Below are 24702 nucleotides of genomic sequence, written 5' to 3'. Positions count from 1 at the left end.
ACCGGAAAATGACTCTCGTGCCGTGCTGTCCCGTCAGCCATCTTTCTACCTGGTACTTGCTCGCAGGGTTACTCCTGGGAACAGCCCTAGCCATTTAAGGCTGGGAGCTGGCACCAACCAATAGAAATGCAGTTGAGCCTTCATCCTCTTTTAGTCTTCCTTCATCCTTCCTTCACCAATATTTCGCAGGCTAATTTATCAAATACACAATTTGTCTTCTAATCCCTGGTTTAATGACTGCTTGGGGACCTAAGTCAACCTACGATACAATAATTCCTATTGAACATTTTCTCTTAAGAAACAGTCTCAAGCATCTCCAAGATCAAAAGACCAGGCAAACTCTTTCTGTTTTGTAAATACAGTGTCTGGAACTGTAGACTCGAGGTTTGACTCCGAGGCACTGTGCATGCTGTTGTTTGAGTAGGTCAGACACACGCCATCTAAAGAGAGCTGTGTTTACGGAATTAAAGAAACCACGAGAAGGGGGCTGCAGCTTAGCCAGCTTCTGCCTTAAATCCGTGAAGCCAGATGACTACATTCCTGAGTCGTCCAACTTAAAAACTCCCTTCAATAACTTATATCAGAATTTCAACCTCTCCAACTATTTTCATGTATAGTCTTTGTTTCCTGGGTCTCCCTGGGGATATTAGTGCATTTTTCACTGCTGCCGGAACATGAGCCCTCCTTTCTGTGTTCTCACAGGCTCCGAGCATGAGCGGAGGGTGACATGGGCAGCCCCACTGGAATCTGTACCTGTTGACACGACAACAGATGGACAGCTGTCACACCAGCTGATTAAAGAGGCTTGTGGGCTTTGTTCTTGGCACTGAATACAGTGAAATATTTCTACCCAAGGATTGGACCTTTTACTAATAAGAGATGAATTTTAAACATTTGTTGGGAAGATTTTAGTGGGTAAGAGCGCTTACTCTGCAAGCACGAGGACCTGAGTTTGAATCTCCAGCACCATGTAAAAAGCCAGACATTGCTATGTATATCTATAGCTTCCAGCATTGGCAGACGGAGACAGGTGGATCCCAAGAGCTCCGAGAACTGCTGCCCAGCACACAATATGAGCTTCCAGCTTGGAAAGACCTTCTCCAGGGCTGAAAGGTGGACAGAAGTAGAGAGAGAACCCAATGTCCTTTTCTCGCCTTTCCATGGTCATGTACAAGCATGAACACTGCACACTTGTACCACACATGCATATATCATTCTCTCTCTCTCTCTCTCCTCTCTCTCTCTCATGTGCACACACACACATGAGAGACAGAGAGAAAGATAATTATCTGATAAAGAAGTGGAAAACACATAAGAAGAAACAGGGTAGAAATCTTTGAGTTTGCATAGGCAAAGCCTTTGTGCAATAGGATAGATTAAAATAAATTGAAAAGGAAATAAATCTTTGTGGTATCAGGCACAGAGCAAGATACAAAATCAAGGCCCAGAGCTTTCTGCTGAATAAAAGTAAATACAAATGTGATGACATTGAAAGGATGAGCTGCATGAAGAACTGTGGTGCTTATCCAAGCAGGGTAGTGGGAAACAGGGTGGAATTCTGCTGGGTTTTATTTTATTTTATTTTATTTTATTTTATTTTATTTTATTTTATTTTATTTTATTTTATTTTATTTTATTTTGCATGTGCACTTGAAGATAGTAGAAGAGTATGCACACACCCTCAAGAGTCTAGAGGCTCCATCATCATCAGATTGTCATTAGAATCCCAAACTCCTAATGATGACAAAAAAGGGGTTCTTCCCTCTAGGCACTGTAACTCCTGTGTTTTGGGGAGGGAGTTTTCCAGCTCTGGATAAAATAAAATTAACAGGTAAAATAGGTCACATTTTTCTTCCTGAGATGTGGCCACAGTTATTCGGAAGCTAAGAAAATAGTAAAACCATGCTTATCTCTTGAGACCCCACCTTGGTATTATGCCTGCTGGAAAAGGCCAGAAGCATTTATGCTCAGGATCTAAGGCTGGCCTGATCTCCATGTGGGAAGAGAATTGATTTGATAGTTTCATTTCTCACTACTTTGTCTTTCTAAAGGACGGGACTGGTTTTGATGAGTACCACACAGCTTCTCTTTCTCTCTCTGCTACTCTCTGTGTGTTACACAGGTAAAGAAGGGGTGTTTGTATGTGCTTCCACTTACGCATCTATGTATCCTTTATATACACATAAGTCTGGATGTATATATTCATGCACAAATATGCACACACATCCAGAGACAACACTTATTAAGAACTCCTACAGAATTCTGATTAGGTGGGAGTCAGTTTTCTCTTCCCACCACGTTGTTCTCAGGAATCTAACTCATCAGGCTTGATGGCAAGCACCTTTGTCCACTGAGCCATCTTGCCAGCCCCTCTGTTTAGGCATTGAAATGGTAATCTGGACACAAAGTAATTTTGCTTCTTCTTTGTGGATCTGTAACCATATACACCTTCTCCCGGCTCTCTGACTGTTGGATAACAGGTCTTACACCGTGAGCTCATGCTCACTTCCTCTAATTAGGAAATGTCTCACAAGCAAATCTGAAAACAAACAAATGAAAAAAAATTGCCCCTTTCCACATATATACACTAGTTGTTTTTGTTTTGTTTCTCTGGAAGAAATAACTGGCAACTCAAATCCGTTCTTTCCACTCAATCAGAAAATGTTCTCCAAATGTTTCAGGCCTTGGTCACAGCCTTACTAGCCTGCGAAGCACAGTCTGTTTTCCTTTGGATGGAAGGACTGGATCCTCTTAAAGAAATAAAAGGGGGATTTAGCATATATGCAGGATCAGTTAGCAAGAAAAAGTAGCCCTAATAAGATGTGAAGTCACTGGGGACGTGCTCATCCATGTCCATCACTGCAGCCCCCAAACTGTTATTTTGTTTGTTTGTTTTTCTTTTTTTTATTAAATTATTTTTTTTATAAATTACAGTTTATTCACTTTGTATCTCATCTGTAGCCCCCTTAATCATCCCCTCCCAATCTCTCCTTCATCTCTTCCGATGATCCTCCCAAACTCCACAGATACTGCATTGTCTTCCTTTGTGGCCTGGTAAGGCTGCTCCCCCATCAGGAGGAAGTGATCAAAGAGGCAGCCACTGAGTTCATGTCAGAGACAGTCCCTGTTCCCCTTACTAGGAAACCCACTTGGAAACTAAGTTTCCATAGGCTACATCTGTGGTGTGGTTTTAGGTTATCTCCATGAATGGTCCTTGATTGGAGTATTAGTGTCAGAAAAGACTCCTGGGCCCAGATTTCTTGGTTCTGTTGCTCTCCTTATAGAGCTCCTGTCCCCTCCAGGTCTTTCTGTCTCCCCCTTCTTTCATAAGATTCCCTGCACTCTGCCCAAAGCTTAGCTATGAGCCTCGGCATCTGCTTTGCTACCTTGCTGGGTAGAATATTTCAAAGGCCCTCTGTGGTAGGCTCTTGTCCTGTGTACATTTACACAATGGAATACTACTCAGCAATTAAAAACAAGGAAATCATGAAATTTGCAGGCAAATGGTGGGAACTAGAATAGATTATCCTGAGGGAGGAATCCCAGAAGCAGAAAGACACACATGGTATATACTCACTTATAAGTGGATATTAGACCTATAATATAGGATAAACATACTAAACTCTGTACACCTAAAGAAGCTAAGCAAGAAGGAGGACCCTAGGTAAGATGATCAATCCTCACCCAGAAAGGCAAACGGGACAGACATCGGAAGAGGGAGAAAACAAAGCTGTTATTTATTTTCAAATAAGGAGGAAGGGAAGCACTCATCCTTCCCGTGCTCGGGCTGCGGAGTCTGACTTCACGAGGAAGGAAATCTTACAGTTGACTTTTTGTTCCAAGCAGTGGATACATTTGGAATATGTGCTTGAAGTTTGTTCAGGTGGGGGGCGTGCAGTGAGGAGGAGGGGAGACTCCCCAGGAGAAGACCTGCCCAGCAGGGAGGAAGAGAGGTGACAGTGTTCCACTAAATCTTAGTCCAGGGTCATTTCCTGTCACCCACACACCTATACTCCCCAAGCTCGGGCAGTCCTTGCCGCCTGTAACCTCCATTCTGGAACCTTCTCCTTGTCCCACCATCCTGAGGAACACGCTAGTCTTAAGAGAGCTACAACAGGGGCCGTCAGATAGTTCCTTCTTTTATTTTGGAACTCAAAAAGATTTACTGAGGCTGGGAATTTTTTCAGTGGGCAAAGTGTTCACCGGGTGAGCGAGAGAGCTCAAGTTCAGATTCTCAGCATCCACGTAAATTCCAGGGATGTGACCTGTCTATAGTGTCGATGCTGGGGAGGAGATTCCTGAGGGTTGCTGCTCAGGCAGGCAAGCTCTACGCCTGTGCTCTAACTTCAGTGAGAGACTCCTCCTTCCAACTAAGGTGGCGAGTGATGCAGAAAACACACATTGTCCATCTCTGGCTGCCGGATGTGCACACACATGTGAAAACACGTGTGCATGTGTGCAGCACGCATGCACATTCACACGCAGAGGATTTAGCAATTTAGAGTGCATGTGTACAATGAGGGGTACCATAAAAATATCCCAAGAAATGTAGAGAGAGAAAGAGAAAGCAAGAGTGAGAGAGACAGACAGAGACAGAGAGAGAGAGAGTTCAATCCATAAGAGCATGGGAACCTGGGTTCAAATCCCAGCACCCACATAAAAAGCCAGCTGTAATTGCTTCTTCCTTCAACTCCAGCATTTGGGGGCAAAAATAGGCACTTAGCCTAGCTGAAACAGTGATCTTATGATTCAGTCAGATACCCCTGTTCCAAGGCAAGAACAGAGTAGTAAGAGGATTCCCAGCATCCCACACTGACCTCTGAAAGGGCACATCCATCCCCCATACAATAATGAAAAAAATTAATGCCCTAACATAACATCTAGGGAAAGGTAGTAGTTGCAGGAAAAGATTAATACAAACTCAATAGGGTGCATCTTAAATAGAGAGAAAATAAAGAGATCGTGCAGGAATTCTCAGGTTATCATTTTAGCAAGTGCACCAGAGCATGTTTAAAAGGACAGAAGAAGCAGGAAAATACTGCTACCATGTCAGCCTGGCCAAAGGCTAGTGTTTTCCAGAATGTTTGGCACCTAGTTAAAGATACATGCTTATTATTTATGTCTAATAAAACTATGAACATACTCATAAAAGTTATAAGGGGAGATTTCCCATGAAACAGTTATGGCCAGTAACTATATGGGAGGATATGTAACTTCACTAGTCATCAAAGGACTGCAGATGAAGGGAACAAGGAGATTTTGTTTTTAAAGTAGAAGGATGAGAGACTGGCCCAGGGCAGGACTGGTGGAGAACCACGAATTCGGGTGCCTGGTTTAGGAGAGGATAAGCTGATGTTTTTCTTGGAAGGTTGCTGCTTGTTTTTCAGATAGGTTCTGAGGTAGCCCAGGATGGCCTTGAACTTGCTACGTAGTTGAGGATGACCTTAAATTCCTGATCCTCCCACCTCCAACTCCCACGTGCTGGGGTTGTGGGTGCGTGTATACCATCTTGCCCAGTTGGCGTCCACGGCCCACAGCTGGGTTGACCAGTCTGTCTAGACTCCAGAAATGTTTCCAACTTTTGGAAAATCACAGTAAATAGGTGTACATGAGTGGGTACACATTTACATGACCATTCATTTACATATAGGGGACTTTTGACTTGCACCACATCTCTCCTTTAATTCCCTAAAAAAACTTGGAAACCCCGATTTAAATGAAGTGTTGTCTGTCAAGCTGAAAATTGCGGGATGGAAGGTGAAGACCTAGGAGTTCCAAGTCCTGGTTTGCTTGGCCACTGACTTGTGCGTGTCCGTGGAGGAGTCTTCATTCAGTAACATACCTGATGGAGCCTTTGAAGAAAGCAAACTAAAACCAGAAAGCGAACTGCATAGTAGAATTTGCTGGGGTTGGATGAATGCTATTTTTTGTGTTCTCATGTCTAACCCAAGCCTTTCCTAGCCTTGTCTTTTAGCCTTTCTCCTGCAGAGGTGCACACATGTGTGTGGGCGCCCGAGTGTGTGCGTGTGTGTGTGTGTGTGTGTGTGTGTGTGTGTGTGTGTGTTTGGCATGGCTTTCTCAACCTATTCATGAACATTGGGTATCATCTTTGTGATTCAGCCTACTGACTCTTGATCCCTGTTTGGGGATTGCTGTTGCCCATACATCATAGACTCTCTTCCAGGCTGTAATCATCAGGGTCCATTTTTGCTAGGCCTGTTCCTAAAGTATGTAAAAACCAAAAAAGGCAGTCAGGTAAAGTCATTTCTGGGGAGCCATCGAGATCTGCTGCTCCACATATAGTAAGGATACTAAGAGAGATCACAGGAGTGGACACCAGTTAAAGAACACTGGGGTTAAAGATGCTGGTGTGTAAGTTTGGCAAGGGAAAAATTGGTGTTTTGGGGTAGCAGAAAAACAGCTCATGTCTGTGGGAAGCCAGCATTAGAGGAGTTTCCTTAAGTTTGGCAAATGTGTTAACCTAAAAATAGACAGAGGCCGCCTGTTTTGCTATTTTATCACAACATGCAAAATATTATTGAGGAGAAGGTTATGAGCTGAGGAAGAAATGTTTGAGAAAAATGCATGATTTTATCCCAGAAAGCAATAATGCTAACAATCTGTCTGAAATGCTTCCAAATGAACTCCGGACAAAAACATTTATGAGCTTGAGCACGGTATTAGGTTTCGGCATTGTAATTTACAAAGAGTTTTTTTTTTCTCTTTAAAAAAAAAATCCCACACAAAAAAGAGCAGAACATCAAATAATGACTGTGCCTTATGAAAATCGTTTTCTATACATTACTAACAGCCTATGGTCGCAAGGACTACCCCTCCCCCACTCTGCTTTCAGTGTCGCTGTACAAATCCTTTCACTCGGTCTGTGTCTTGGACCACACTGGTGCACAGTGTATGTGTGTTGTCCAGGCAGCTGCCAAAAGCCCGGGAGAAAAGTTTGCTTCTTCAGGACAGGGTCCTTTGTCAGCCTAGGAAATAAGTTCACAGTCCCCAGAAACGCCACAAGCTCCCAAGACACCCATATCCAGCTTGAAGGAAAACTCCTGTGATTAGAACAGTATGGGGTTGTATGTGCTTTCTAAGTATCATGCACTGAAGCCTTTACTTTTTAAAAAGACATGGGAGTAAGATGGGCGCTTTGGGGATGGAGAAGAGGCTCAGAGGATTGGGGAATAGGAAAGGTTAGTGGAGGGAGGGTATAATTTGATACGTTATATAGATATATAATTTTTATTAAACATATAAAATAAACATATCTCATGGTGTAAATTCTAACTTCCTTAGGAAGCACCTTACAGTGTGTCTGTATGGGAGGGGTAATTTATAATGATGTTATGTAGTGGGCCTGGGATTATAGGAGGAAGCAAGGACAGGTACCCTAGACCATGAGAGCCCTTGATGGTCAGCACAAACCAAGGCAAGAGCTGCTGCCACCTTGGCTGACTTCTTGTCTATAAGACTAGGAGGAAACAGATGGTTTTTTGTTGAAGTTATTCTTCTGTTTTGCCTTTTGTTTGTTTGTTTCATTTTGTTTGTTCCAACCCATCTGTAGTTTTAGAAAGATACAAATTACAGGTTAGAAAGGAGTAGGGAAAACAGGCACAGCATTTATACCAATAGCTCCATGCCCTGGCACCTCATTCCTCAATATTTCACTGAACGTGGACCTCAAGCCATGCTGTGTTAACCTCCCTGGCTCATCCTAGGCAGGATACAGGTACTTCTAGTCTTCAGGCATTCAGAGGCCAGTATCCAACTCAGCAAGGAGCTTATTAAATAGCAAGGTCAAGAGCTGATGGGGTCCTAAGTGGCCAAGTGCTTCCTCAGTACTCACTGAGTATACAGCCCTTGCTTCCATCCTCAGGAAGAGAGAAGAAAAACAGAGACACTAAACCTCATGGGTCAGGACCCGTAGCATCAGAGTTCCTAGGTGGAACCTGGCTCTCCTAATAACTCCTGAATTGATGACATGACATCCTTCAGTCCTTCTTTAGCACATATTTGGGGGAAGGCAAGCCATGGGCATTTCTGCATTTTTTTGGATGGAAAGAAGAATGAGCAGAGAAGAGAGGCTCAGAGCACCCCAAATAAGCTCTGCCTACTTCACAATCCCACTGAAGGCCTGGCCAGATCCCAGCCTCTCTACTGTCCATTCACTCTTTCTTGTAAACACCTCTTAGAGAAGATTAATAGAATTTAGCTAATGATCCCTATCATCACAAGAAAATATCAATAAAATATGAATATCATATGGAAAGATATTCCATTAAGAATGCAAGTAGAAAGGGCTCAAGAAGACTTTATTGGTTATTATTTTTTTTAATGTGCCATTTCAGGGTAGCTCAGCAAAATGGCTGCAGTACAAGAATGCGGACCCGAGTTCAGATCCCTGCACCAATGTAACAACTCAGGGTGGTGATGTATAACAACTAGCCCAGCTGAATCAACAACCCTCAAAAAATAAACGAGAATGACTGAACAAGACATCAATGGAAAGCTCTGAACAAGACATCAGTGTAAAGCCCTAGCCTCCACATACATGCACAAGCATGCACACACATTCATATACACACACGTGCACACACTCACATACACACACACATTCATACACATGCACATACACACCCACCCACACATGTACACACACTTAGAATCACACTTAGAACACACACACACACACACACACACACGGACCCTCTCATAGGAAACTTTAGACATTAATTATCTGAGGACACAGGACTGAGCCGGAAGCAGAGAGCTTAGACCTCATCCTTGAAGCTGAGTATCAATCTTGCCACATGAGAACAATTAATTGAGTAATCACAAGAATCTTAGAGTTTTCCAATTGCATGCAGAACAATCCTGAACAGGGAGGGCTGGTCTGCTTAACGTTTTTATGGTTGGATAAGCTGAGGTTAACATAAGCCAAGACTGTAAAACTGGTTCATGATGGAGAAGAAGGGAGAACATGGGCTCCTGGCTTCACACTACCTGGTGTGATGGTTCATCTCGGTGTTGAACTTGACTGGTACGAGGGGCAGCTAGCTGCTGAAAAGCCCATTTCTGTGTGTCCTTGAGGTCATTCCCGATGCATTCAAAATTTGAACAGAAATTGAGAGGAAGTGGCCCTGTGGAGGGTGGGGCCTGATTGGAGGAAGTGGTCCCTGGTGGCTTTAGATCCCAAGGATCCAAGTGCTGTCCATGGGGACTGCATCTTCCCAATGCCCTTCCTGTCGCTGCCCTGCTCTGCTTCCTGTCTGCCCCGGTCCAAAATGACTGAGAGAGAGCCAAGCAAATCTTTCTTTAGGTGATTTTTTATTTTACTATAGATATTAAAAACCTAACACAGCTGCTACAGCAGTTTGAGTGGCTAATGAGCTCCTACCTGTCTGGTCGAGATAAAGCTAGGAGCAAAGGCCAAAGCTGCCAAAAGAGACCTACCACTTTAAGATGAACCCCTAGGAGAAAAGTACCAAAGTTCTTTTTCATCATCTCTGCTTATAGTTCCCTGCTCATTCTACATAGAGATAAAAGGACTTACTAATTTTCAGTAGAGTTAGAAACCAGTGGTGAGTTAAAGAGAGAGGCGGACAGTGGTTCATAGGCAAAGACATGCGCCTGTGAGGTAGATGGTGCATGGAATCATAAATTCGTGTCATTCGCCCCATCATTCACTTGCTCACCCAATCTTCACCTGGTTTCTTTTCTGTTAGCAAACGGTTTGAACACCAAGACTCCAAAGAAACCCAAACCATATTCATTCCTTTGCTTTAAGAAGGAAAGTTGTCAAATAACCACATGAGGGTATAGCTTCCATTTGAGATGTGTGTTTCCACACGAAAGGCTTCCTTTGGAAGTGATATTTGACTTGAGTTTCTAAGTGGGGAGTGAATATGGGGAAATGGCCAGGGTGTGCGAAGACTTGGAAACAGAAGGGTGAGTAGAAGTAAAGACACTAAAATAGTGTCCATTTGCACATTAACAAAGTTAAATTACTTATTAAAAGAATGGGGGGAGGAAGGGAGGGTTTGGGAGGGAATGAGGGAGCGGGATACAGCTGGTATAAAGAGTTAATAAAATGTAACTAATAATAAATAAATAAATAAATAAATAAATAAATAAATAAATGAAAAAATAAATAAAAGAATGGGCAGTAAGAGGGAAGAAATAGTGTGAGGGCCAAGCACTGCCGTGCTTAGGCTTCTTCTAGTTCTTCCTCATGTACACTGTGGAGATTTAGAAGGAAATTAGTTCAAATTTAAACTGACAGATGCCATCTTGTACCTGAATGTAATAGTCATACAGTTTGATTTCTTTTATCTGGCGTGGGAAATGCTACAGTTTTACTACTTCCAAGTTGGATATTGTTTAAATATGCTCTAGAATAGAGTTTGGAGTAAGTTTTTTTTTTTTTTTTACCAAGTATTTATGGAAATTTTAGCTTAGGCTCAGAGTCAGGTGTGAGGAAGTTATGGTTAGTTCTAATATTAGTGATGATAGCTCTGGGTGGAAGGCACACAATTTCAACATGGCCAGCTCCTCAGGGGCCAACCAGAAAAGCACACTGTTTCAACATGGCTTCCTTCAAGGGGCACACAATTTCAACATGGCCAGCTCCTCAGGGATAAACCAGAAAAGCACACTGTTTCAACATGGCTTCCTTCAAGGGGCAAGCCAGGTAGGCACACTATTTTAACATGCCTGCCTCTCAGGGCAAACCAGAGGCATTGTCATTGTAGGGAAAGGTGATCATTGTTCCTGCTCCTCAGGAGCCATATCCAGTGCTAGAATTGCAGGTGTGCACCACTATTCCTGTTTCTGTTTTTGTTTTTGCATGGGTTCTGGGGATCAAACTCAGATCCTCATGCTTCCAGACAAACACATTTTTGACCGATCATTACCCCAGCCTTGATATATGTGTATCTTCATAAGGACATAACTGTGATGAGGGTTCTAGGGAATCAAAATCTGTTCCTTATGCTCCTGTAGCACGTTCTTATGGCCGAGCTTTCTCCCCAGTGGTCTGCCTCCAAATTCATCTATAGTCAACTGTCTTAAAAGTTGTCTTCTTGGGACTGAAGAGATAGCTCAGTGGTTAAGAGCGCTGGCTGCTCTTTGAGAAAATCTGGGTTCAATTCCCAGCACACGCATGGCAGCTCACAACTTTCTGTAACTCCAGTCCAGGGAATCACACGCAAACATACATGCAGGCCAAGCACTGATGTGCATAAAATAAAAACAAAATCCTAATTAACAAAAACAATATGTTGTATGAAAAAAAATTTTAAATTGTTTCCTATTTTGCCTTGTATCAAAGCCAGCTATTAAGATGCTTCTTTTGTGTGATACAGTGTTCCTGAAGGGCATACGTTATGTCGACATAGTGTCACTATTTCATTTGTGATGAATATTAATAAAATATGCATATTATCTAACTTAACCTCAAAATATTCCCTTTACAGAAATTGGTATTAGGTGTTATGTCTATTTTACTGATAAGAAAACTGAGGTTTCAGGGTGCAGTCACTTGCTAAGATTCAATTGCAGCCATTGTCACCTGCAGGATTGGAACTCAGGCTCAAAGATCTGGTACTTGTTTAATTCAGTACAGTATCTTCTTCATCTAGAACAGCAGTAGGCATGTGGAAGGCGCTAAGTATGCTTTTGTGGAATAAGTAAATAATTGCACTCCTTGAAGCATGTTCAATGATCTTCTATCATTCTTCTATCAATGTTATTCTGTCATTTTTAAAAATGGAGGAAATAAGTGGCTGTTCAAGACATTAGCTGAGCAATGTTGATATTGCCTGGGTACATGTTACTAACAAAAAAAGTAAAGAAATTCTAACTCACCAAGTTTAGCTATGTGACAAAGTATGTAATTTGTTGATTTCAGATAATATTGATGGTTTGGAGTAGTCAGGATATGTGGGAGGGGATCATGGTAGGAAGATGCTATGGGTTGAGGTATCCCATTTAATTCAGCAGGTCACAAGTTTTGTCTTTGGCATTCTAGTAGCTACGTGAACACTTGGTGTCCAGATCTTGATTGTCAAATACAAGTCTTAAAGAATAAGAAAGGAAAGAACCATGGCTTTTTAAAGAAAGTTTGACTGCAAGGTCTAGGAAGAAAAAAAATACACAGGATGATTCTGGAGTATCGTGAGGTGTTTTAGGGTATGGAAATACTTATAGGAAGATGGGCAATATCAAAAAGTCAGTGAAACCCACAAGAAGGCTTTTCCAGTCACTCAATTTGTGGCAAATCCAGAAACATAAATGGACATGGAAGTGGAATATGACACAAAAATTAAGAAACTGTCCATGGTTCCATATTAGTACTAATAAATAAATAAATAAAATATATAATAAATGATTACATATATTCTCCTATGTTAGAGTTACAGAGAATAAATTTATACACAGAATGAATTTAGATACATCACAACTTGTCAGTAATAATTCTTTAGGCAAGACTCATTTATGGATGGTTAGATTAGTGAAAAAACATAGATGAAAGAAACAAGATATTTCCATAGTCTATTTTTTAAAAATGTACTCATTGTGACAAAACATGCGACTTTCTGTGGGGAAGCCTGTGACAGCCCCTTATGCAAGGACAGCAGGTGCAAGAAGACAGCTGCCATCACACTCCCTTGGCAGGATGCACCCGGGAAGGCACAGCACCGCTGGGTGCTATTCTCATCAAATAAACAGCCTCCATCTACTTCTAAACAAACTCCTGACAAAGCTAAATTCAGTGTTCTTCAAAATGTCTAGCCAATATGTCTGGTTGTGATAGTAAATGAAAAACCGAGAAAGTGTCAGAGGCAGAAGAAAAAGAAGAAGAAGAAGAAGAAGAAGAAGAAGAAGGAGGAGGAGGAGGAGGAGGAGGAGGAGGAGGAGGAGGAGGAGGAGGAGGAGGAGGAGGAGGAGGAGGAGGAGGAGGAGGAGGAGGAGGAGGAGGAGGAGAAGGAGAAGGAGAAGGAGAAGGAGAAGGAGAAGGAGAAGGAGAAGGAGAAGAAGGAAAAGCTGACAAAATTCAATGCAGGATCCTTGATTGTATCTGGAGTGGGGAAAAAGGATGTAAAAACTAAAAGTAAACACGCCACATTGAATTTCTAACAGATCTGTTTATTAGCTGATGGCTAATGGACTACAGTTATATAGGATGCTGTTCACAGGGGACTCCGAGTAAAAGCATCATGAGATGTGAGTATCTTCATAACTTTTCTGTGAATCTAAAAATTTTCCCTAAAGTACATAAGGAGAAGCCATTTTAAAAATAATTTCACCAAATCCTTTTATTTTCCTTAAGACTGATCCTTAGTGGCCTGCACAGTACTGTGGAAGCACCTGGGAGGCAGTGTGTCTAGACCTGGGTTATCACCACAGACGCTGATGTCCAGACCTTTTGAGTAGCAACATACACCTGATTTACTTCTGGAGGTTGAATGCGAGGCTCAGAGATGGTGAGCTGTGAAACCTCACTGAGGAACACAGATTAAGAACTGAGGACTTTTACCTCTCTATTTCTCCTGCCTTGATGCGGAAGCAAGAACGAGCTCCACGGAATTAACTCAATTCCATTTAAACTCATAGGCTGTGTTTACAAGAACATCAATATTCTAACTTGTAATATGTCATAGTGAATTTATGAGCAACATGCCTCAGTAAGAATGTCATATTTGCTTTGTTCATATGGTTTAGAAACACGAGAAGTGTGCATGAACTTTCACTACAAGATTTTAATGCAGTTAAACTAAACTTCAAATTAATGGGTTCAAGGTCCTTGAAGTTTAACGAAAATACATCATTCCCTTTGGCTCAACCTCCCCTTTATTTTCCCTCCTGTAAAGGTTGGCCTAACTCACTTACATTGTGTGTACTCTCTTCTCACTCCTTCTCCCTCTCTCCCTCCTTCCTTTCCCCCTTTTCTACTTCCCCTCCCCCAGCATTCACTAAAACAGATGGGTCGTTTTATTTCATTGAGTGTAATTGTCTGAAATGGCTTCATGATATAATCACCGTATATTAGGAGCCCGAACAAGACAACGATAGTCTTGGCTCTCAGCCCATGTTTTCTCCGGTTTTTATTGCTTGTAAGATTTGAGTCTGCCCTTCCTTCCTCCATCCTCTGATGCCGGGGCTATGTGTTTGGCAGGCTGCAGTTGCTATGCAATCATGGTTAACAGGATTAGACGAGATCATTGGATTTTAGGATTCCCAACTATCACAGCTGTTTCTTCTCCGGCATGTTTTCACTCAATTAATGTACACAAGATCCTCTGGCCAGCCCTTGGCTTCCAGTGAGGACCCACAGAGAAAGTTAAATAATCTCTATTTTGGTTTTGAAAATATCTGTGATTCCTATTTATGTGTGTGTGCCAGTGACAACACATTTTACATACAGAAACATCTAAGAAATATAATTTGGATATCATAAACATGAGAGAAAAAATTCATACGTTATTTTTATAAATGAATGTCTATAGTTCTGTAACTAAATCCCTCTTCACATGGTACAGAGTTTTCTCTACTATTCTGCATCAGTGTTTGAGTTGTTGTTCACACGCCTCTTCCTTGCTCTCTTCCACTCCTTTGTATTACCTTGGAGCTTGTCATTCCCATGTTTAGTCTATCTTTCATTTACAGAATTTAGAAGTTCCTTTTGCTCAGTTTCCATTGTCATCACATAGGAGTTCATCTCTAATTGGAATGTAATTACATATTTAAATGGCTAAAGGACAGGAAGATAAGTGCATTGCCTGTCTTTGCCACCTAGCAAATCACAGACAGCCCTGAGAGAAGTCCCTGCTACCTCATCTTCCATCCACGTGTGGCAGTGAGGTAGGGCGAGGGGTGGCTTGTATTCTCACAGGGGATAGCAATCCGCAGGGTAGAGAGGAAATTTCTTCTGGGGGATTACTAACCAGGGGGATTCACAGTAGTGATAATCAGACTTATATTTCTATTTCTGGTGAAAGAGGCAGACATATCCTATAGGCCAATCTAGGAAAGTCTGTTTATTCAAGCAAAGGAGTGTGCCTTAGAATCCACAGGAAAAAGTGGACCTCCAAAGTACATAGTTTTAAAAGTGAAGTGGAGAGTTACCACTCCTTATGTGATTATATAATCTCAATTTAATTTCATGTGATGTCAATTTGTAACACACGACTTATCCAACTTATGTGTTATATGCACACGCACATCAGTAGGTGTGCATGCTCCTTGAGCAGACAAGGAGAGCGAGCGGGCATCATGCTCTATAAAACTCTGATCTACTTTCTTGAGACACAGTCTCACTGAAGCTAGAGCTAGGCTGGGGGCTGGAAAGCCCTAGCATTCTGTTTTTACCCCTAGAGCCCTAGCGCTGCATGTATACGAGTGGACACTCCCAGCTTTTATGTGGGAGATTTGAACTCAGGTCCTCATGCTTACACAGCGAGTTCTGGCCACTGACCCACCTGCCGCCTCCTCCACCATTTAATTTTACATCCACACAGTCTTGTCTAATTTTGTAGGCGAGGAAACGAAGGTTAAGACATTTTCTCACCCTTACACACAGCTGGAAATTAGAAGAGTCAAGTTTGCGACCTGGGCAGTCTGTCTCTAACCCAGTAGAATGCAATTTTTCAGAGTCTTCTGACACCTAAAACTATTGTGACAAAGTGCTTTTGACTCCGTCCACAACAATCAGAATTGATTCCCATCTTGATATGCACAGTCTTTTGTGAAGTTAAAAGTGCAAACACACGCAACACTGCAAGCCCTGCAGGGAAGCAGAAGCTCATGGAAGTCGAGTGGCCCCTTGAGTGTCAAGCCAGTCAGTGGGAATCTGAACAGGGGGGTGTGTGTCTGAATTCCTATCCCTGTTCACGTGTGCCCTGCTAACTTTACCAGGATAATACTGGTTTGATTTTCCCCCCAAAATAATGTAGTGTCATCCAGTCTTACTACCCAAACTTGCTGAGTTAGAGCATATGACTCTCGGCCTTCTCTCTTTCTCTCTGTAGAGAGCATCCAGGTTGTATTAAGAACGTTAGAGGTCTTGCTGCTGTTTACGAATTGACACATGCACACGTGCCTTGCCACTGTTACAGTGGGCTTTAATGACAGGCTACCCAGAAAGGCTGTGTAGCGGGCAGCAAAGACAACTGATGTCCGCAGTGTTATTCTGCTTATCCTGTTGGCATTACAGCGAGGGGCAGTGTTCATTGCAATAACCAGAAAATACACCATTGTAACCCAGTCAGTAACTTCAGCCGCCCACCACCACTGGTAAGCACCAATTTTAGTTGTTTTCCAGTTGGTAACAACTTCAAAAAGTAGGGCTGGTCGAAACTTGGATTCAAATCTGTTTGTCTTTGCATTTTTTTTCCCTCATACATTCTTCAGGTAAGTAGGTTAAGGGGGTAAAGGCTTGAGGGTCTCATTTCTGATTGGCTTAGAATGGAGCCACGGAGAATGTGCCTTTGTGTGATGATTTCAGTGTGCCTTTGGCCTCGGAGGAATTCCCTGCTAGGTCAAGCTGCCCTCACTGGCTCCTTGATGGGGTAAAAACTGGACGTGTATCATGTGCGCCAGTTTTGATTTTGGAACCAGCTCATGTTCTGGAAGTAATCAGGGAATCAGAGGTGCCTGTTTATGAATCTACAGAGCCTGGGCATTTTTTCTGGGAATACATATAATTAAAGCCAAATGATTATAAATTTCTAAGGTCTAGCACTATTTCTCTTATAAAATGTATGTTTTTTTTTTTAATTTACAAGAGTATTATTCAACAACATTTTAGATTTCTGTGAGCATATTCTATTCTATTAAAAAAAAGGGGTACATTTTTAAGATGCAAGCATTTCATGAATTTGCAAATTTTTACATTTCATGGTATTCCTGAAGAAAGTCAAGATTTGGGGACTGAGGAGATGGATCAGTAGGTAAAAGTGCTGGCTTTGCCAGCATGAGGCTATAGTTCAAATTCCTCAACACCTGTGTGAAAAAGAGGAGAAAAGCTGGACATGACTGGGTATATGCCTATAACCACAGCTAACCACAGCACTGTGGCGTGGGGACAGGTGAATCCTAAGAGCGCTCCCCTAGGGAAAACAGCACCCTTCCGGTGCAGTAAGAGACCCTGTCTCAAAGCAATAAAGAAGAGAGTGATAAAGAAGATGCCTGACATCTTACCCTGGCCTCCACATGCACTCACATGTGGGCACCCTAGAGTGTACACACACATGCACACACACACCATGCCACAATACACACAGAGAGAGTGTGCACCGAAATACAAAATGGATTATCTGTCAGTCCCGTGTGAAGGCTGTCTCTCACTTCTTGAATATCTTTGTTATTGTTGTTTTGTTTTTTGAGACAAGGTTTCTCTGTGCATCTTTGGCTGTCCTGGACTCACTCTATAGACCAGACTGGCCTCAAACTCACAGAGATCGCCTGCCTCTGCCTCCCCGAGTGCTGGGATTATAGGTGTGCGCCACCACACCCAGCTACTTCTTGAGCACCTTATTTGGTGGAACTGAGCAATAGAAGGTCAGCAGGCTAAGAAGGTTCTTCAGTCTTCAGCAGAGGCTCCATGTGGTAATTCGCACATGTGGAATCTTACTGCGCCTGAATCGCCCCTCAGACTGGCACCTCACACAGCCACCGCCTCAGTGCCTACGTCTTCTAGTCCTGCAGCTCTGGATAAGCCCCACGCTCCCAACAAACTGCACCCCACCACTTCTCCGCACTGTCACTGGAAGGCCAAGTTATCCCAGACACACAGTGTTTACAAATCAGTACCTCCGCCATAGCTCTGTGGCTCCTCACTTTCTCCTGTATGAATGAACTTGGAATGGCACTGCCCCATGGCTAGTCGCCAAAGTCTGTGAACGGGAAGCTGCTCAAAAACCCACCCCTCCTTACCCTGTGCATACAACAGTTACTCACCTACCAAGACGCTCTTCATCTATGTCCCTATGACCATCCCATCAGAACCAAGATCAAGGTCGCGCTCATCCTCCACTAAACCATGTCATACAGCGCTCCATGTGTCCAGTTCCCGCACCGAAGGTAGCGTGCAACACACAGGTGTGTTCTTTCCCCTCCCTGTAGAGGACGTGCAAAGACAGCCACTCGGTCCGCCTCCAGCTTGTCTCTCTGCCTCCTGCCCTGTGGTTTGTCCGTGACTCTGGACGCCTCTGGGCTGTTCCAGGAGGTCACGTGTTCTCAGTGGAGTTTCCCTGCCTGCCTCCCCTGCGTGGCTGTCTGTTATCAGCCTTCACAGGAGGTCAACTCAGAGGTCCTCCGTAGACAGTGAGGAGCAGCATTACCTGTGGTCTTAAGTTTGGGAAGGCAGCAACTTATCTGGCCACAACACAGCCTGCAGTCCACAGCGGAGCAGAACATGTGCTGCCTGACAGGATGCAGTGCCTTACTTATCTTCCTTCTGTGCCTCTAAACTAAAACAACCAACAGAAAAACGAGGCTGAGAAATTTAAAATCAGTACTTCATTTCAAGTAGCATTTTCCTTTGCACTGTTTTTCTCCTTTCTGGTTGCCATTATTATTCTCTGGGGTCATTTTCCACTTATTGGCTTGGTAGGGTTGCCATACTGGAGGCTTCCTGGGATGTCTCCACTGTCTACAAGTCAACTCTTGTCTATTTTGGAAAATATCACCCTTTGTCTCTGAGTCAATCCAAGTTCTTCCCAGAGGATTTTAGACTCAGATGAATTGCAGACTTCAATGGATTCAAGTGAAACATGTCATCTCTGGAGTTGGGAGCAGAAACAGCTAGCTAGTCCTGTGTACAGAGGAATCTGGTCTGGAGACAAAGGGGAACAAAGAAAATGGAGGAGAGGAAAGGGTCAGAGGAGCTAATAAGAGGGAAGATATGAGAGTAAGAGGAGGGAGAGAGGAGTGTGAGATACAAAAGAAGGGAGAGAATGGAGAGTAGAAGGGAGGAGAAAAACAGGGGGGGAGGGGAAGTAAAGCGAGGAGAGAAGGGGGAATTTAAGAGAATGAGAGGAGGGAGAGGAGCCTGTGGGGGAGGGGACAAGAAAGAAATGGGGGAAGAAAGTAAAGGAGAGGACAGAATGGAAGAGAGGAGCAGAGAGAAGAAGACAGGACAGAGGAGAGAAGCAGAGGAGAAGAGAGAGGAGGAAGCTGTGGAGAGTGAAGAGAGGTGAGCTGACAGTACATTCCAGGGCCTGGGGAGTCCCTGCCCTTGTGTTATCTTAAGATGGTTTTCACTTAAAATCTATTTATTTATTTATTCATTCATTTGTGTGTGTGTGTGTGTGTGTGTGTGTGTATCTGTGTGTATGTGTGTCTGTGTGCATGTGTATGGGGGGTAGCACACATGTAGAGGTCAGGGGGCAACTTGGTATAGTCCTTTCACCTTAATATAAATATTTAAAAATTAAAAAAGTAAACACTTTGACTTTTAACTGTGGTAGTCTATTTTAAATGAAACTTGGTAAACATTATCAGCTGTAGACCAGTGCCTGGAAAATGAAACATGTTCCAATGAGCCTTCCCACTCAGTTTTCCTGCTGGGTCACAGTCTGTGGTGCGTTCAGACCTTACACTGTTACAACAGGAGAATGATCTGGAAAAAGGAGCTGCTGCCTAGCTTACCCTTGTAAGGAGAAAGGAGATGTGGGAGCTTAGATAAAAAGAGGAAACTGTACACCTGGCTGTGGCAGCCTTGCCCTTGCCGACCACGACTCTGAAGCTTGCTTGGAAAGGAGGGTGCTGGGTTCAAAACTCAGATCCCTCAGCACCTCCTGGTGTTGACGAGTTCAAGTTCCAGCGTGCCATCCCTTCAGCATTTATGAACAGGATCAGGAAGTACCTGGTACACCTGGTAAGTTTCAGAACCCAACCCAAATCTCATCCCCCTACAATTTATCCCAGGGGTGACAGGAAGACCAGCCAAGGCTGCACTTTGGGAGCCTGTGAAGAGACAAATTGGCGCTCTCTGCTTGTCCTGCCCTTCCTTCCCTGGCCTGTCGCTTGGAAGAAATGGAATCTGATGGGAAAGTTGTTTTGTGTTTACCCTCATTTGGCCCTTGTTCAGCCTTCACAGGAAGTGGTGCGCTGGCTGTTTGACTGATACATCCTCTACTCCCTTGCCCTGTAGAAGGCACAGCCATTCTGCCCATCAAGTTCCCTGTTACCACCCGTGGGGAAAGGATGTTTACGACAGACATGATGAACAGCCATAGTTTCTAAATAAACTGCAACCGCAACACAAGAGTTGGATTTCATTAATCACCTTGACAGAGTTGCAATAGTAACGACATGAGGGATCCAGAATTTTTAGTTAGTCAAAACTAGGATACGTTATGCAGGAGACCTTTGCCCCTATCAAACCATTGACTATGGTTAGGACTGTATCGCTTAAGCAAATGCATGTCACTTTTTTTTTTTTTTTTTTTTTTTTTTTTTTTTTTTGCATTCCCACAGTAGCATTAGCACACAGCATGACCCCAATCCTCTCAGCCCATCATTCCAGCTCTGCCAATGCTGTGGAAGGTTTCTGGAAAATTTACGAGAATATATTTTGTTATTTTTGTTTTGCTTGATTCCAGAGACGAAACAAAGCCAAACAACGGGAATTACAGATGTACATTTGCACAGTCAGCTTACTAAACTGCTTCCGCAAACCAGAGAGCAGGCTATAGATGGAAGATTTCCAAAAATGGAAAAGTATGGTGGAAAGAGACAGGTTTTAGAAAATAAAGTTGTCCATCAAGTATTAATGTTTTTTAAGATTTACGAAAATCTTAAAAAACTAACATAAAAAACTAACATAAAAGTGACCAATGAACCATGAAACCCGGAAGTCTAAGGCTTCTGAGAAACGTTCTGATTACTAGTCCTTTAGGACAAACTTGTATTTTTGTGTCGCAGCTGCAAACTATGAATGACCTGTTTGTGCTGTATGGATTGCCATGCACCCTCAATATGAAAAGCTCAATCAAGAGGAGCTTATGCTTCCCATCATGAACTATTTTACCAACTGACTTTGGAAAGGCCAGGAATATGGTTGGAAAATGTGCTCTGAAAACATGCAGCTTAGAACTAAAAAATTTAGGTTATGCACTGATTAATAGTAACACTGAGCTTACACGGGAATAACAGGTTAAAATAAATTGCTTGAGACATGTGTCTGACTCTGGCTGAATGCCCTTTGGAGGCCACATCACTTTGGGCTTTCAGTGAAAACTTGGGTTGCACAGTTGACAGGCTTTATGTCTGAGGCGGCTTTTAAAGCCATCTTGCCTTTCTAACATTGTCTCTTGACTATAAAGGAACTGTGTCTTTTGTCTTAAATATTTGTGAAAGTCACTCTGGAATCATACCAAAAAACCCATGCCATCTTAAATTTGACCTTCATCTTTTAGGAGAGAAATACTTACGCATAATATATTTGCCAGAGAATGGGCTCTTGCCAGGAAGCAAGTACTCACGTGGGAAAAGACAGAGAACCTTACCTGGGTAATCATTCTTGTCTATGTCTGCATCTCCTCTTAGAGAAAAGCCAAACCCGGAAGGGATGGCCTGGGAGCCCCACATTCCTTGCAGAACTTGGGAAGGCGTGGCATGTAAGCCTTCTGGAGCCCCGTTGTAAATGAGCACTTCGCCCCTTTGGTCCTTGCCTGCAAAGGGCGCGCCGATGGCAATGTCTACAGAGGCAGAATCAGATTTGGAGAAAAAATTATTTCAGAAAAAAATTAAGTGCAACCCAAAAGCGATGCCACAAAGCGCAAATGGCTTGTTATATTTTCCAGAGGTTTTGGGAGTACTGTGGCAATGGAGAAGTATCGTAGCCTTATGTCAGCCGAGAGGGTGCTAGGATCAGCATGCAGTCGACGCAATGCCAGTGAGACCCTAAAGACCCGTGTTTAGAAAGTTTGTGTTTTATGGGAAGGTAACGGGCACTCTGAAAAGAGATACAATTGAGAAAATGTTAAAATTTTTAAACACTGGCCCAGTGAAGAGAGAGCATTGCTTTAGACTAGGCTGTCAGCTGAGGGGTCACTGTGGCTTGCACTGAACCTGAAATCTGAGGTCACCAAGAAACCAAGCATGTGACAATTAAAAGGAAGAGCCCTTCCTCCCCTTTCAGGAGAAGGAGCTCCCTTACAAAGACCTGGAGGAGGAAGGAGGGTAGCCCATTTGAAAAGCAGAGGAGGCAAGGAACCATCTACATGATGGTCATCAATGATTGTGAGGCATAGTCATGAGGCTGCTGGACCAGGCACGTACTGTTGTAGGAGTTTCTTCTTTCAAAACAAAAAATCAAAAGCTCCATCCCTATGGATTGTCTTATTTAGCAGTTCCCTAATCTAGTGAACTAGAAAGAGCCTATTTTATAATCAAGGGTTCTAGGAAACCCAAGGAGAGCCATATTACCCAACTCTCACCCAAATACATTGCTTGCCATATGAGTTATCAGGATTGTTCTGGGTGCTATATAGAAACTTTTGTAGTTTGAAAAGAAGTTACCAATGGCAACATACGCGTTTACAACCTGAGGGTGAGTCTCATCTGTTGGCAAAATGTCTCATTGTGTGTTCCTATGTGGACATCTCTGAATGAATCAGGACTCAATTTTCTTTGAGAATTATAATAAGGAGATCTGTCCAAGATAAGTGATCTAGCAACTGTGACTGTGGTAGAAAATAAAGACAGCATCATGTTCTTGGTGGGAAGAAACACTTTCTGCCCTCCCCCTAAGTCCGTGACTTCCCAGCTGTCACCAAGTTTAAGCCCAGCTGGGCAGTGTTTTGATTGTTTTGTACTCTAGAACACCAAGGCCCAGAGACTAAGATATTCTTTTCTTAGCTCTTAAGAATATCAGAATTGGTTTAAGGGGAAAGACAACTAGATCACATAATTTTGTATCACATACTTCCTGCGATAGTCGCTTTAGAAAGCGACAAGGTCTGTTACTCTACGGGGAAACAGTCTTTTTCATCCTCCCAGAACACAGCATCTGACATGCACTTTGTTTTCTTCTTCTGCCTCAGCTTGAGTCAAGAGCCTCCCACATGCTAGGCAAGTGCTCTCCTACTGACCTGTATTCCTGACCCATAGGACCCATAGGACTCTAGCAATTACCTGTTGCTGAGATTTTCTTTAAGAAATTCTGAATGTGAAACCCTTGACACTAGTGGGTATGAATCCCTCTGGTGGGAATCCTCCCATCCTGGTTATATCCAGGAAGTTCCTCTTATAGCATCCTCTTTGAATGACAAACACACAGAACTTTCGTTCTTTACTTACATATCCTGGAAGCGTATGCAAAATTTGACATGAACATATATGGATTTCTTACATAAAAAATTACATGCCCAAAATAAGGCTTTAACACTATTATATTGCAAACGTGAAAAGGGCCTTTAAAATGACATTTACTGACCAAGAATGAGCCAGTATAACATGCATAAACTATTGTAGTTTATCAGAAAATAATTATATGCTAGCTCACACACCAACACGTTTTTCTCCACTCTATTTGTATGCAAATTTCTATCGCTCTCAAGTTGCCATTGAGAAATCACACATGAGAAAATTTCTGTGCAATATCTTAATTAACCAAGACATACAAACTTAAATTTGTCTTGAGAATTTTCAGAATTGATTAATAGTCAACAGTAAGAAGTGGGCGCCATCATTCAGCATCTTTGAAGTGGTCACGACTTCCCTTTTGCAGCAGTAGCACGGCACTAAAGTGCAAGCAAGCCCACAAATATCCCTGAATTACCATTGTATCCATCTTGGTTCAGGTCTCCCAGGTGGGCCACAGAGCTACCGAATCTCCCAAAAGTCTCGGTGCCGGTGAGGACCTGCGGGTCTTGGAAGAGGAGGGCGCTCACTTGAAGGTACAGGTAGACCTGTCCTACTTCTCTGGGGTTACTTTCAAATTCACGCTCCATAAAGAGAGGTGCCCCGACCAATATGTCATCCATGCTGCAGGGAACAGAGAAAGCAAATGAACAGTCAGCAACCGGGCACACACGGGTCCCTCAAGTATTTGTAACCAACCAGACGAGTCTGTTTCCGTTGGTATGTTTCCTTTTCTGAGGGTCACTTTACAATCAGATTTCTTTCATAGCTTTGTTATGTCTACAAAGCAGAATGCTGAAGAAAATAAAAGTTGTTAAATTATCGCATTGAACTTTCCAACTATGCAAGAAATGACTAAGAAAACAGAGACATTTCATCTTTCTGGCTTTTTAGTGCATTTCCAGAAACTTGAGTCACACGTGGAAAACATATCAAACCTGACCAGGTTTCGTTTTTTGAGGGCCCAAGAGTTTGTGTATAATTTATTGAGCTGACCCTGACTTCTTGCAATAATAAGTTTGCAAATAATTTTTGTCCTGTCCTTTCTCTGGTTAAAAGGAGGCCAGATAAGTAATTAATACTAGCTGGAAAATGCGTTTTTACTCCTGATGAAATATGCAGTCATTCTGTGTATGTCATAGCAAGAAACTAATAATATATTTTTAAGGCTTGGATTTAGAGATGAGCTATAACTACCATGTGGATAAAAAACAAAAGTGGCTAGAGGTATTTTCATGGCAAAGGTAGATATCACAGAGCAGACAGGATGGAGAATTTTCTGTTTTGTGAGGAGACTTCTAAAGCATTTGATTTTTATTTTCAAAA

General features: G+C 42.7%; 1 protein-coding gene across 3 annotated transcripts in view; it reads right to left on the bottom strand.

The window, feature by feature from the left end:
* Itga8 (integrin subunit alpha 8) overlaps positions 1–24702 on the bottom strand; it is a 182653-nt gene that overhangs the window by 92075 nt on the left and 65876 nt on the right. For all 3 annotated transcript variants that reach the window (XM_060372339.1, XM_021657791.2, XM_060372338.1), the window contains 2 exons: positions 23795–24000; positions 21519–21710 (listed from right to left, as the gene is read on the bottom strand). In XM_060372339.1, the coding sequence (XP_060228322.1) occupies positions 21519–21710; positions 23795–24000 (398 nt within the window). The remainder of the gene's footprint in view (positions 1–21518; positions 21711–23794; positions 24001–24702) is intronic.

The sequence above is a fragment of the Meriones unguiculatus genome, chromosome 19 (assembly GCF_030254825.1).
Source record: "Meriones unguiculatus strain TT.TT164.6M chromosome 19, Bangor_MerUng_6.1, whole genome shotgun sequence".
Lineage (NCBI taxonomy): Eukaryota > Metazoa > Chordata > Mammalia > Rodentia > Muridae > Meriones > Meriones unguiculatus.
The sequence above is the reverse complement of the archived record's forward strand: the minus strand, read 5'-3'. Positions and strand labels throughout refer to the sequence as shown.